The 12,722-nt window shown below is 46.7% G+C and overlaps 1 protein-coding gene across 1 annotated transcript; it reads left to right on the top strand.

The window, feature by feature from the left end:
- The first annotated feature begins 2,218 nt into the window (after positions 1 to 2,218).
- On the top strand, positions 2,219 to 11,247 carry nyx (nyctalopin). The gene is made up of 5 exons (XM_012879512.3): positions 2,219 to 2,665; positions 2,788 to 2,852; positions 3,927 to 4,213; positions 7,239 to 7,543; positions 9,543 to 11,247. The coding sequence occupies exons 2-5, from the start codon at positions 2,831 to 2,833 to the stop codon at positions 10,369 to 10,371; spliced, it is 1,443 nt and encodes a 480-aa protein (XP_012734966.2). The 5' UTR covers positions 2,219 to 2,665; positions 2,788 to 2,830; the 3' UTR covers positions 10,372 to 11,247.
- The last annotated feature ends 1,475 nt before the right edge of the window (positions 11,248 to 12,722 follow it).

Genomic DNA, 12,722 nt, shown 5'->3' with positions numbered 1-12,722 from the left:
TGTTGGAAGAATCGAGCTTTTTTTTTCTGAGTTCACTGTAGACGACTTGTAGCGAGCGGCTCGCTGCCCGGTGGGGAGACGGGGCGCTGAGGAGGCAGGATTCAGTTTACTGACTGGATGAGCTTTATTTCTTTTAGAGGAAAGGATGCATGTAGGTTTAATTCTTCCACGTTCACAGGCAGGGAAATGATTAGAGATCAGACCAGTCGCTGACTCCTCTGGTCAGGGTGAGACGGAGAAGGAAAGCTGGAGTTCCTCAGAGCTGCTGATGCAAGAACGTCACGGTCCAAGAGAGAAGCCATGAAGAATGATTGGCTGTCAGCTATAAATGAGACTCTGGCCTCTTTCTGTCGCAGTGGGCCAAACAAACGTGCTTTGAGTTGAAGCAGACGTTAAAATGAACAATTGTGGTGCCGAGGGTCGGTCCAGCAGTTTTTCCACACCGGAACAGTTTCATCATTCCAAAGGTTTTAGTGGCTTTGTTTCATGCAGCACAAGATGTTCCTGTCAGATGAATCAGCTGTGGGAAAAAGTTTATTTGCATATTTGCATTTAGTTTTGTTTTTTCTTTTTTGTTTTTCCTCCATGTTGGCCTCATTATCCAGGAAATGTAGTTTTGGCTCATGAAACAATAACTTCTAAGAAATAATGCATTGGATGTAAACCCAGTGTGTGCTGCCCCTAAATAACCCGCCACGATAAAACCAGAGGCCTCACCCTGACCCAGAGCTCTGCCTCAGATGTAGAGTTGAACCTCGCTGGCGAGCCGAAGAAGGCTAGACGATCTAAACAAGTCCTGATCTCCAGAACAGACTAGAATCAAGGTCACTGACCCCAATCAGTCTTCAGCAGCTACCAAAAAGATACAGAAGGTCGCCATCTGCTTTCTGATCCGTCCTGAGGACAGGAAGAGCTGCAGGGTTTCATTTGGTCAGCGGGTTATTCTGCCACCATCCGTCATTATTAACAAAGTCTTTCACTCGCCCTGATGCAGTTATAGTCACTGTGACTCCAGGTCTTGTTTTGATCTAAAGTCAGAAATCCCTCTAAGTCCAATTAGCTGACTGATTAGTATAAAACAGCCAGTTGTGCTTGAAATCAGTCTTCCTGAGTCACAGACGGTGACCTGTAAAGTAAAACACTCCCATCACATGACCAGAGTCCACCTGAAAGAAGAGCTCTCCGTCCCAGCAAAGACTCAGCTTGTCCACCCAATCATGTTGCCACCGGTGCAGAGCGCATCCAACGAGGCCAAACGCTTTGGGTGACACCCCTCGGCCTGAAGGCTCAGCCAAGAAATCCATCACACTGCAAAAACGGAACTAAAAATAAGTCAGATTGTCTTGAACTTAATGTATTTGTTCTTGATTTGAGCAGGTAAATAAGATGATCTGCCAATGGAATGAGTATTTCTACCCCTAAAATAAGATAATTAGATATACTGCACTTGAAATAAGATGATTGAGATGAATTGTTCTTATTTTAAGAGCATAAATCTTATTCCATTGGCAAATCATCTTATTTGCATGCTCAAATCAAGGACAAATACACTGATTTTAAGAAATTTCAACTATTTTTTTGTTTCGTTTTTGCAGTGCAAGGACCAACTACAGGAAGTAGAAAGTGGCAGCCGTCCTCCATGATGAATCCGTCTGCTCTGGTAAATAATTCTAGTGGATCAGCAACAGAACGTCCTTATGGGAGCGCTGCATCCCACATTTGACCCAAATCCCGTTGCAACCCAACCTGGAAGGCTTGTGGCAGTGGAGCGCCCTGGCCTGCATTTCATAGTCTGCTCTGGACACCAGTGGGTGCATTTGGAGCAGGAGAGACGCTAAATTAGTGGCTTAACGTTGCAGGTGAATGAAAACTGAAAAGCGCCTTTTAGCCCACTTTATGGGGCGTTTCTGTGGAGGTCACGCTGGCTTTTGCGTTGTAGCTTTCATAACTGCTGGGTCTGGGCCACCCGTTGACTCTAATGTGTGTGTGTGTGTGTGTGTGTGTGTGGCGTTGGGAAAATGGGTTTTCTGGAGCCGTTTGTGTTGGAGGGCGTCATCTGTGGAGACAGGAGACCAACCAGCTGGTGTTGACGGCGGTATGATGTGAGTGAGGTGGATTGATCGCCTGTTTCACCAGATCCCAGGGGACGGCCGGCTGATCCAGTCATCCAGGCCGACAGCTGCAGCTCCGACTAGCTTCACTTCTAACTCGGTGTGTGTGTGTGTGTGTGTGTGTGTGTGTGTGAAGTCACATCTGTGACTCTGCTTCGATGTAAGAGCTTCTCTTTACTTCTCTAATCCCCTCCAACGGGCCATCTCCGTCTCCATCCCTCCATCCATCACTCCATCCAGGGGATTTGGCTGCCATTAAGAGATGGCTTTTTGCTGCGCTTGTGTGTCCCCTCACACACACACACACACACACACACACACAGACAGGCAGCGGAGTGAGGAGGACCAGGGGTAAAAACACAGCAGTCATGCGTGTTTGTGGGTTTCAGTGAGCACCGTTTCATGCACAAGCGTCTGCTCCACCTGCTTGGTTTGGCCGTAGAAGGTACACCTGGGAGACTGGCATGGGACGGGCAGGATGGACTCCGGCCTGCGTCTGGTCTGGATAGGGAGCTTTAACACACATGGATCCGACTCTCTGGGAAGGGCTCCAGGTAAGTCGGCCTTCCTTTTTACTCCATCGTCTCCTGCTGCGTCTCTCTCTCTGCTGTGACCACGTCCTTAGATCACCCTGGTCCTGAAACAGCGCTGAGCTCTTTGATTTTTGTCCTTTCAGACCTCCATTAATCCTGGCATGTTCCTGACGAGAGACGGCAGCAATGACTACCATCACTTTCACCGGTCAGTCGCAGCCTTTCTCCCCCCGTCTGATTGACTTTGCCTCTCCGTTTCTAGTCCGATCCATCAGAGACTCAGACACACGTTCACTGAAACCTCTGCAGAAAGCTGTACAACCTTCTTTTTTATCGTTTCACTATAAAACATTGAGCATGAGCATTTTGCTGGTAGGACCATTTGATTTCTCAGGTTTGGAAAAACAAATAGGCTTTTGGGAAAAAACTGTATTTCCACACAATAGCTGACAGGCAATTCTCTGTCCCTTTGACTACAAGTTGACCTTCATTCTTTGTGTCCTGCATTATAAAAAGGGAAATAAGGTAAGTCAAATTTTCTTAAAGAGCGTCTTTTTCCTTGATTTGAGCAGGTAAATAAGATTATCGGCCAATGGAATGAGCGTTTTACCCCTAAAATAAGATTATTAGATATACTGCATTTGAAATAAGATGATGGAGATGAGTTGTTCCTATTTTAAGTGCAGAAATCCTGTTCCATTGAAAGAAGGATCATTTAAACTTGCCTGCTCAAATCAAGGCCAAAAACACTCATTTCAAGAACATTTGACTTACTTTCATTTCCCTTTTTGCAGTATACTTCCTTTTATTCCTTCCTTCTGTCCTTGTTTACCCCCTGACCTACTTTCCTTCCAGTTACTTGTTTTTTAATATACAGGTGCTGGTGATATACTTTCATGAAAAAGTTGATATTTGTTTAGTAATTCCATTCAGAAAGGTAAATAATAAACAAAAAAATAAACACTTGAAATATATCAGTCTGTGTGTTATTATAATATACACATATTATAATAACACACAGACTGATATATTTCAAGTGTTTATTTCTTTTAATTTTGATGATTATAACTGACAACTAATGAAAACCCAACATTTTTTAAACGGACTGTGGAGGAGCTGCAGAGACCCATAGCTCAGGTTGTGTAATCTGTCAGTGTTAGTGACCCTCTGACATGTTTAGAGTACTTAATTAGGCCGACAGCTCTGGATATCCTTCATATTCAGGTCCGCTGATGTGGAAGAGATCCAGCCTGACGGCGGCGTTTCACCTTTTGCCTTTCAGTCTCCGTGCTCTGCCTGCTGCCTCAGTCGGCGTTGGCGCGGTGGGCGTGCGTCCGGGCCTGCCCGGCGGCCTGCACCTGCACCCAGGAGAAGAGCTGCAGCGTGCTGTGTGACCGCTCCGGCCTGGCCGAGCTGCCCAAAGAGTTTCCCTGCGAGGCCTCGGCCATCAGCCTGGAGAAGAACCGGCTCAAGTTCCTGTCAGAAAGGGCCTTCGGTACCCTGCCCTCGCTGAAGTCGCTGTCTCTGGACCACAACAACATCTCTTTCATCACCCCGGGAGCTTTCAAGGTCTGCCCCGTGATGAGTTCCACGTTTCCTTTGCATACAAATGTTAATAAGAACCTTAAAAAACATCCCAGGTGACCTAGAACTGACTTTTCAATCGTGTCATTCTGGATCCTTTTGTGATGTCCTGGACCACGAATAATCCTAAGATTAAAAGTAGTTCGTAGTAACGTCATTTTAGCAAAAAAATCGTAGCATTTCCCGAATTCTAAGAATTTTCTTAGATGTTTAACTCGGTAAGATAAAAATTGTTCATAAAGCACGCTAGGCCTAAAGAGGGCTCCTAAAGTGGAAAAAATTAGTAGTGAGGAGGACTTTTAGCGAGATTAAGGCTGCATCTGAAACCTTCTAATTAAAGCTCCTAGCTCATGTTCCTTGACCTTTCATGGGGTCAACAGTAAGAACTCTATTACCCCGTTTACACTACCCTTTTGTAACTGTGCTGAGAACGGTCCGAGCTCAGTAACTAACATAACTATTGAGTGTAAATGGAACGCAAACTGAACCGTGCCAGACACAACTGAACTGTGCTAAATCTAGACCAGTTCGATGGGTGGGCTCGGCACGGTTCATCAGTGGCTCGGTTCTCTGATAACAAAGAGCGCATGAGCAGACCGCGTCATCTCCTTACAGTCAGCTGACTAATTTTGCGCTTTCAGACATTCATAATAATACTAGCTTCCTTACCATGCCACACGGTTTCCAGTGATGATTCTGCTTAGCAGTGTGATGAACCTCAACGTCTGTTGTTTCCTGGGTCTGTAAGCCCTGATTAGACGTTCGTTTGTCTTATCCACGTCCCAAAAGCCGACTCTGTCAAGTAAATTCACCAAAGGTTGCCTTCTTCGCCCTGACTCTCTGCAAAAAGCAATTATACCCAAACATAACTTCCTGAATGTTACGGGCGTCACCATTTTTATTTGATTGGTTCCCTCATTCAATCCTAGAGAGCAGTAGTACCGTAGATCGTCACTAGGAGGCGAGGAACCGTGCTAGTGTGATGTGTAAACGGTCCTAAGAACCAAGCTCGCCTTGGTTAACTGATCCAAGCTCGGTCCGAGCTCAGCATGGATCGGTTTAACAAGGGTAGTGGAAATGGGGTTATTGGTGAGGAGGAAAGGAGCTGCGGACTGCTGCTGATTTCTGACAGCCTTTAACTCAGACCTCATTAGACGATAGAAACACACATGGACCATGCGAGTCAAATCTGGACCTACAGTCTTCCTAAAATAAACTACAAAAGGGCGCACTCTGCTCTCTGGACATTTCCGTTAATTTCCTCAAGGTGGGCTGTGCGTAGATGTCTTATCACGCAAAGGATTGTGGGATTCCTTATACCTCCCAGGTGTCAGGAAGGGAGATTGTGAGGTTCTTAAGCTAAAGGAACTATGATAGGAAGCATATTGGCTCCTTTTGCTTCCTCCTTCCTTACGGACTGCACTATTCAGACAGCACTTATCATGGCAACCGCTGACGCACTTCCGCTTTGGCTTTATGTCGGTCATTTTGCCAGATCCAACCGCTTTCTTAAATATTTCTGTCATCTCCTTCCTTAGAGTCGCTCTCATCAGCGGTCTAAATCACTCTTAAGTCTCCAGATAGGAATTTTGCGGCTGAGATAAGAGCTCTCTGAGAGGACTCAGAGTTTTTTCCAGGGTATAGCAAACATTAAAGGTACCGGTCATGTAAGCCGTTGAGTAAAAGCTGCCGGGGACCAGATGCAAACTTTAATGCTCAGAATGTCTCCGGTGTTCTGAGTCATTCCCTCTCAGAGTAGAGACCAGCATGGAGACACCTGCAGCAACAGGAAGCCTGCTTTACAGAGTAGATGTAGATGAAGCCACTATGATGGACAGGGATAAAAAAAGTTCTTGGCCCGGTTTTCTTATCGGGTTTTTGCCTTCATCCCACTGATGCCATCAGGAATTCTCCAAAATAACTACCAGACATCAAACCCAGCTAGCTGAGACCACGCTGCAGTCCTGATCTAAATACAATGACCACAGAAGACGTTTTGAGCGTTTTGTTTCTGCGCTGCTAGACCGTAACCGGGTTGGAAACAGAGCTTCAAAAATGCCCCCAAGAGACAAAACACAGAGTTGGGAAATTATTTTTCAAAAATGAACCTGAAACATGCTGTTTTTCAGGGGAAGTTGAAGACCATAGTCTCATAGTCAATATCTGGACACTTTATGCCACTTTATACCAAGTATTCACACTGTCATGGCCGTCTGATGGCTTAGCTACACCAGGAAGGTCACGCAGACCTCCATCGTCTCAGGAAGGCGATCCATCCTGAGGGGTTGTGGGAGAATATGTCCACAGGAACACAATAAAGGATTTCCAATGAACTGTGGGAAGATGAAGTGAGATGGTCGACCCAAATTAAAGGCCCTTTCTGATGCGGACCGCAACCCAGTAACCATAAATCTGGAGGAGCACCGCTTTAATTACAAACATCTTCAAAGGTCACGTCTGCTTCTACATCATAAACGTCCCTGTTTGGACGTAGCGAGGGAAGAGCAAACACCCGTCAGCGTTCCCTCTCAATAAAAGCCTTTGGGGACGGAAGGAAAGGGAGGTTTACAAAATAAATGTCATGAAGCCATTTTCCCCACATGGAGCAACCACCCTGCAGGAAACACTGCCATCAAGCACGCTTAGACTATTTTTGGTTCTCACGAGGTCGTAGTTGGTGATGAACTTTCGACTTTCCCGGTTGGAGCTCCACCTTCAGGGAACGTTCTCTTCATTTTTCTAACTTGAAACTTGGAAATTTCAACATGTAATCACACTGGATCCTTTAACCTGACCATACACTGCCAAAGGCTGATAACGTTGTTTTTGTTCTCTGTGTTTTCATGACATAATGCCCAACAACGTCCAAGCCCCTCCATGCTACTGCTGTTAAATGCCTATCAGCGTGTTGCCATGTGAAACTAGCCGTTTACTGCTGTGGTGCGTGTTGTGAAAAGGTTAAGAACCCCTGCTTTACAGCTGTTTTCAGGGTCTGATCTCTGACCCGCAGGGCCTCTCCAACCTGTTGGAGCTGAAAATGGCCCACAACGACTACATCAGCTACCTTCACACGCGGGCGTTCACGGGGCTGAAGAAGCTGCTGCGGCTGGACCTGTCCGACTGCAACCTCTTCAGCATCCCCGACCGCATCTTCATAGAGCAGACCGCGCTGAAGGAGCTGCTGTGCTTCCAGAACAACTTCAGGAGGATCCCGGGGGCCATCAGGGGCATGGAGAACCTGACGCACATCTACCTGGAGAGGAACAAGATCGAGGCGGTGGCCTACAACTCCCTGCTGGGCCTGGGGAGTCTCAGGTGAGTTCCAGGCTGCGAGGAACGCGTTCGGGTTGTTGATGCATTGTTTCCGAACGGACGTGACAAACCAACAACAGAAGTGCAAAACCTGCTGCTGTGCAAACAGAACCTCTGAAGGTGGAAACAGTAACGTCCATCTGCAGACCCACCATGACCCGGACGTCCACCTTAACTAGCAGGCCAGTCAGGAGGTGGAACTAGGCATGAAGCCCCACTGGAGCACCAACCCCAACCACAATTATGTTCAATAAATTAAAGGATTATTGAAAAGTTCTTTCATTTCACTTAGTGAAACATGGGAAATACATGAATTACACACTAAGCTTTTCCTTTATGTTTATTATAAAGCTCTTCTGCTCATATGCCCCTCGGTGTTGGTCTTTTACATAAAAGTCCAATAAAATATATTTCTGTTTGTGGTTGTAATGTGAGAATATGTGGCAAGCTTCAAGGGGGTGTGCATACCTTTGCAAGCCTCTGCCTCTGATGAAGCCCGTTGGTCAGAGCTTTTAAAAATAACCGTCTTTAGGTAGACGCTAAACATACTTTTCCCATATTTGTTTATTTAGATGTTTTTATTGGCCTTATTTAATATTCTAATTATAACTCACATTTCCATGAACAGTAAGGAGAAAGTCCTAACAATTAACTCAAATTAAGGCTTTAAAAGGTGATATAATGGGTTTCACTAAGTGACCTGGTTTACTAAAATAAATGAACTTCTCAATTATATTCTAATTTATTGAGTATGACTCTAAAAGTCTAGGCTAGCCCAGGCTTCACAATCAGTGTCCTGGGAAGGAGGACGTTTCATGTGTTGCGTCCTTCTGAGAGGACCGCCTCAAGATGGAATGGAATGTGACAAGACTGCATAAAAACAGTAAAATACAAATACAAAAAACAAGCACCTGAAAAACTGCTGCAGAATCCCTTTCTAGAATCCTTCCTAATCAGATCCCATCAGTGAAAATATACAAGATGCATGGTGTGTAACAGCAAAGGTGCCTACAGACAGGGCAGCTGACGTGAAGCGCTACAGCGGAGAGGTCAGTCCACTGATCTGTGACTGTAACAGGCAACAGGAGAGGTCCAGACCTGTGGCTGGCCACTGCTTCGTTCAGCAGGCTCAAAGCAGAAATCTAGATGTGAGTAACACCCTCAGAGCAAAGAAATGAATGTGGAGAAAGAGAATCCATCCATCCATCCATCCATCCATCCATCCATCCATCCATCCATCCATCCTGCATCTAAGAGATCAGGGACAGGTTGCCAAGTCCATCACAGGCCATAAAACTGAATATAAGAAAAATCCAGAAAAACCTACAAAATAAAAGACGAATAGAGTGAATTAAGTATTTAATCCCCAACAATGCAGCCATATAACCAGTAGATTGGTCAATGGAGTGACTTCCAAAATATTTTTGATAGTGCAAACAGATTGTTGACCAAACAATCAATGGTTCATTCTTCTGACCTGAGAAGCATGCCTCTCTCTTTGGCATCAACTCAGCCATCTGTTGATGGAGGAAGATCACCACCCTGAGCTCCTGGCATGGAGGTGGAGGTATTATGGTCCCAGACTGTTTTTCTGCTAACACTACATGCTAGAACCTCCACAGTAAGGGGGTGGCATGTGGACCACTGCCAGAAACAGACGGGTTGTGGACGGGTCCTCTGGTCTGACGATAACTACCATCTTTAGTCATTAGTAGCGACCCACTCCTCCCGCTTATTCATCGTTTAGTCATTGCTTGAACAAAGTCAGACTGGAAGGCCAGTCCAAACTTCTTAAAGCTTTTGTCATCAGTTGCTGTGGACATTATCCGTTATCCACAGCTAAAAACACAACAGGCTGGACTTTTAGGCACGAGATACCAGATTTCTGTTTTTTATACAAGCTGCTTGCAGATGAGTTTAGAATAGCCAAAGCTGTTTAGCTAAGGAGATGGTGGACTGCAACACACGAGCCTCGCTTCAGTTCTTTCTCCCTTCGTCTCAGGTACCTGAACCTCCAGGAGAACCGCATCAACGTGATCCACGACAACGCCTTCCAGGACCTGCTGCGCCTGGAGAACTTCTACCTCAACGACAACCTGCTGTCCGATCTGCCCCGGCTCGCCTTCAGGGGGCTCGCTCGCCTCAAGATGCTCAACCTGGGCGGGAACCAGCTGACCAACGTGTCGAGGACGTGGTTCGGTGACCTGGTGGAGCTGGAGGTCCTGTACCTGGACAGGAACCAGCTGCTGAACATCGAGGAGGGCGCCTTCGAGAACCTGACCAGCCTGATCACGCTCCACCTGAACAGCAACAACCTGAGCACGCTGCCCTTCAGCGTGTTCCAGCCCATCTACTTCCTGGGCCACCTGTACCTCTTCAGAAACCCCTGGGAGTGTGACTGCTCCCTCGACTGGCTCAAGCAGTGGATGGAGAGCTACAAGCTGGTGCGCGACATCCCCTGCGCCGCGCCGCCCTCCTTGGCCGGTCTGGACCTCAGCCAGGTGGTCTTCCCCGCGGTGAACGGCACGTGCGTCGAGCCCGCCGAGCTCAACCTGACCACGGCCTCCTCGGAGATCACCGCCACCACGGAGAACCGCTTCAACAGCCTCATCTCCAAGCTGCTCCAGCAGGAGCTCAGGGAGGAGATGGGAAACGGGACGGAGAGCCTGCGCAACGACACCCTGCTGGATTCGGAGGAGGCCCAGCTGGCGGCGGGCGTTGGGGGGCGATGGACCCAGTCCGTCCAATCGCTGCTCTGCTTCACTCTGACGTGGCTCCTCTTTGGTCCGCTTCACCTGTCAGACGCTGGCTTCTGGCTTTACTGCACATGAGAGCCGCAGAGGACAGAGCGGAGTGTTTGTCTCTCTTCTTGGATAAAGCGGGCCGTTCTGTATCCAGCGAGGTCTGACGGCTTGTCGGCCATTGTCTCTGCTGCCAGATGTTGGCTTTAGGACGTTCTTTCTGCTGAGCTGTGAGTGCGACAGGTGGAAGCTGACTTAGCTAGCATGGTTTCTACCAGAACGCTTGGAACTGAAACCCGGACTACATGCCGTACACGCCGCATTGAAAAAGTATTTACCCCTTCGCAGATTTCTTTTGCTTTTCTTGAAAGTTTGAGATCGATAAACACATTTTAATAGAAGACAAATAATGAGTAGAAATTAAAGGCAGCTTTTATATAAAGGTTTCCATTCATTAAAGGAAAGAAGCTCTCCAACCTGGCTCCATGTGAAACGGCCCCCATTTGACCCCTAAATGTAACAACTGCCATCAGGCGTTTACTCCGGGTGGCAAAATTGTTGCAATTCAGCCACATTAGAGTTTTCGACAACGAAGGGCTTATTTAAGGTCTTGCCCCAGGATCTCTATCGGACGGAGGTTTCAGACTTTTCTGCTTTGTTTAGGTCAGCCCTAGCAGGCTCCAGCTTCAGGTCACAGACTGAGGGCCAAACAATAGCATCAGGGTTTTCTGGTAGAGAGCAGAGATTCCGGGTTTTTTATCCATCTAAGCAAGTCCTCCAGTTCCTGAAGCAGCAAAGCAGCTCCAGACCATCACACTACCACCACCATGTCTGACTGTGGGCATTATGTTCATGGAATGCTGAGTAGGCTTTATGCTAAATGCAGTAGAACACACCGCAGAACACTTTCCCAGATGTTTTGTGTGTGTGTGTGTGTGTGTGTGTGTGTGTGTGTGTGTGTGTGTGTGTGTGTGTGTGTGTGTGTGTGTGTGTGTGTGTGTGTGCGTGTGTGTGTGTGTGTGTGTGTGTGTGTGTGTGTGTGTGTGAGAGAGAGAGGCTGGTCAGCGGTGGTTTTGGTCTTGGAACTCCTCCATGGATATAATTTTTCGCCCAGTCTGCATCTTATTGATAAATCATGAACCTTATCTGAGGCAAGTGAGGCTTGAAGTGCTTTAGATTTTCTGGGTTCTGTTGGGGTCTCCTGGAGGAGTCTTTGAGTAATTTTGGGAGATCTGCAACTCTTTGGAAGGCTCACTACTGTTCCCTGTTTTCTGCATAAAGCACCTCACTGTGGGTAACTGGAGTCTCAAAGCTTTAAAATGGCTGTATGACTGTTTCTCTTTCAGCGACTTTGTCTCTCATCTGATCCAGACTTTCTTTGGATCAGAGCAGGATTTATTTTTTATGGCCTACTTCATGTTGTCAGACAGGTCCCATCTCGGTGACTTCCCCTTTGCACTGTTCTGACAACAATCAAGCAAAAGTCTCTTCTAGAAATGTCCTTATTCACATTTAATTTCTGATCTAACAACAGCGGACCTCATTTTGCACAAGGCCAGGTTGGTTTGAATTGCCCTTTTACCCTGAACAAATAATTAAATGATCATTTTAGAAACTTTAAAATGTACTCAAAGATCTGAACTTTTTAAAGCAAAAACAGAAGGAATATATAAGGGGAGAAATACTTTTCTATGCTAAACCTTTATGGCTGCAGAAGTTTTTGAATTGACAGGAGGAAGGGTGATGGATGAAACAATCTACCTGTGGATCAGTTTTAGTGAAACGATGTAATAGTTACAGCATTGCATTCTATAACGAACGCTTTGTGTTTTTGTATCTGAATTCACATCTGTGTGTAACATTAAAAGGAGATGAGAGCTCCTGTAGTCATCTCCTGAACAGATGTCCTCTTTCTGCCCGTTTGTCTTCGCTCTGCTCCAAACGCGGGCTCCATCCACACGCTGCCCTTCCAGACACGCATTCATCTTCTCACCGCATGCAGCTCAGCGCCGCTGCTGCTTGTGTGCGCTCCAACGGGACGGAGGGACTTCCTCACTGCTTCTGCCTCCTATGGATGGACGCTTTCCAAGTCTGCTGCGTTTGATACCCAAATGTCCGTATGTGGAGCGAGTCTGGGAGACTTTTAGTATTATTGTTGTTCTTTGCTGTGTAGTTTTCAAAGCGTGAGGATGTCCTGGTTTAAAATCAGCCTCTGCTTTTCTCTGTACCCTGGTGAATCGGTAGTTTGGCTTCCAGTTCAACTGTCTATCAGGAGCACAGCTCTGTGACATGATACTTTTCTGAATAAAAAGATCGCTGCTGCTGAACTCACCACCTGCTTGCTCACTGACTCCTTTCAGCTTCGCTTGAGGCGCTGACCCGTTTTAGAGGTGAACTCCAGTTAATCTGTGTGCCGGCCTGTTGGCCTGTTAATGTAGGAT

The sequence above is a fragment of the Fundulus heteroclitus genome, chromosome 7 (genome assembly GCF_011125445.2).
Source record: "Fundulus heteroclitus isolate FHET01 chromosome 7, MU-UCD_Fhet_4.1, whole genome shotgun sequence".
Lineage (NCBI taxonomy): Eukaryota > Metazoa > Chordata > Actinopteri > Cyprinodontiformes > Fundulidae > Fundulus > Fundulus heteroclitus.
Note: the sequence above shows the minus strand (reverse complement) of the source record. Positions and strands in the feature narration are given on the sequence as shown.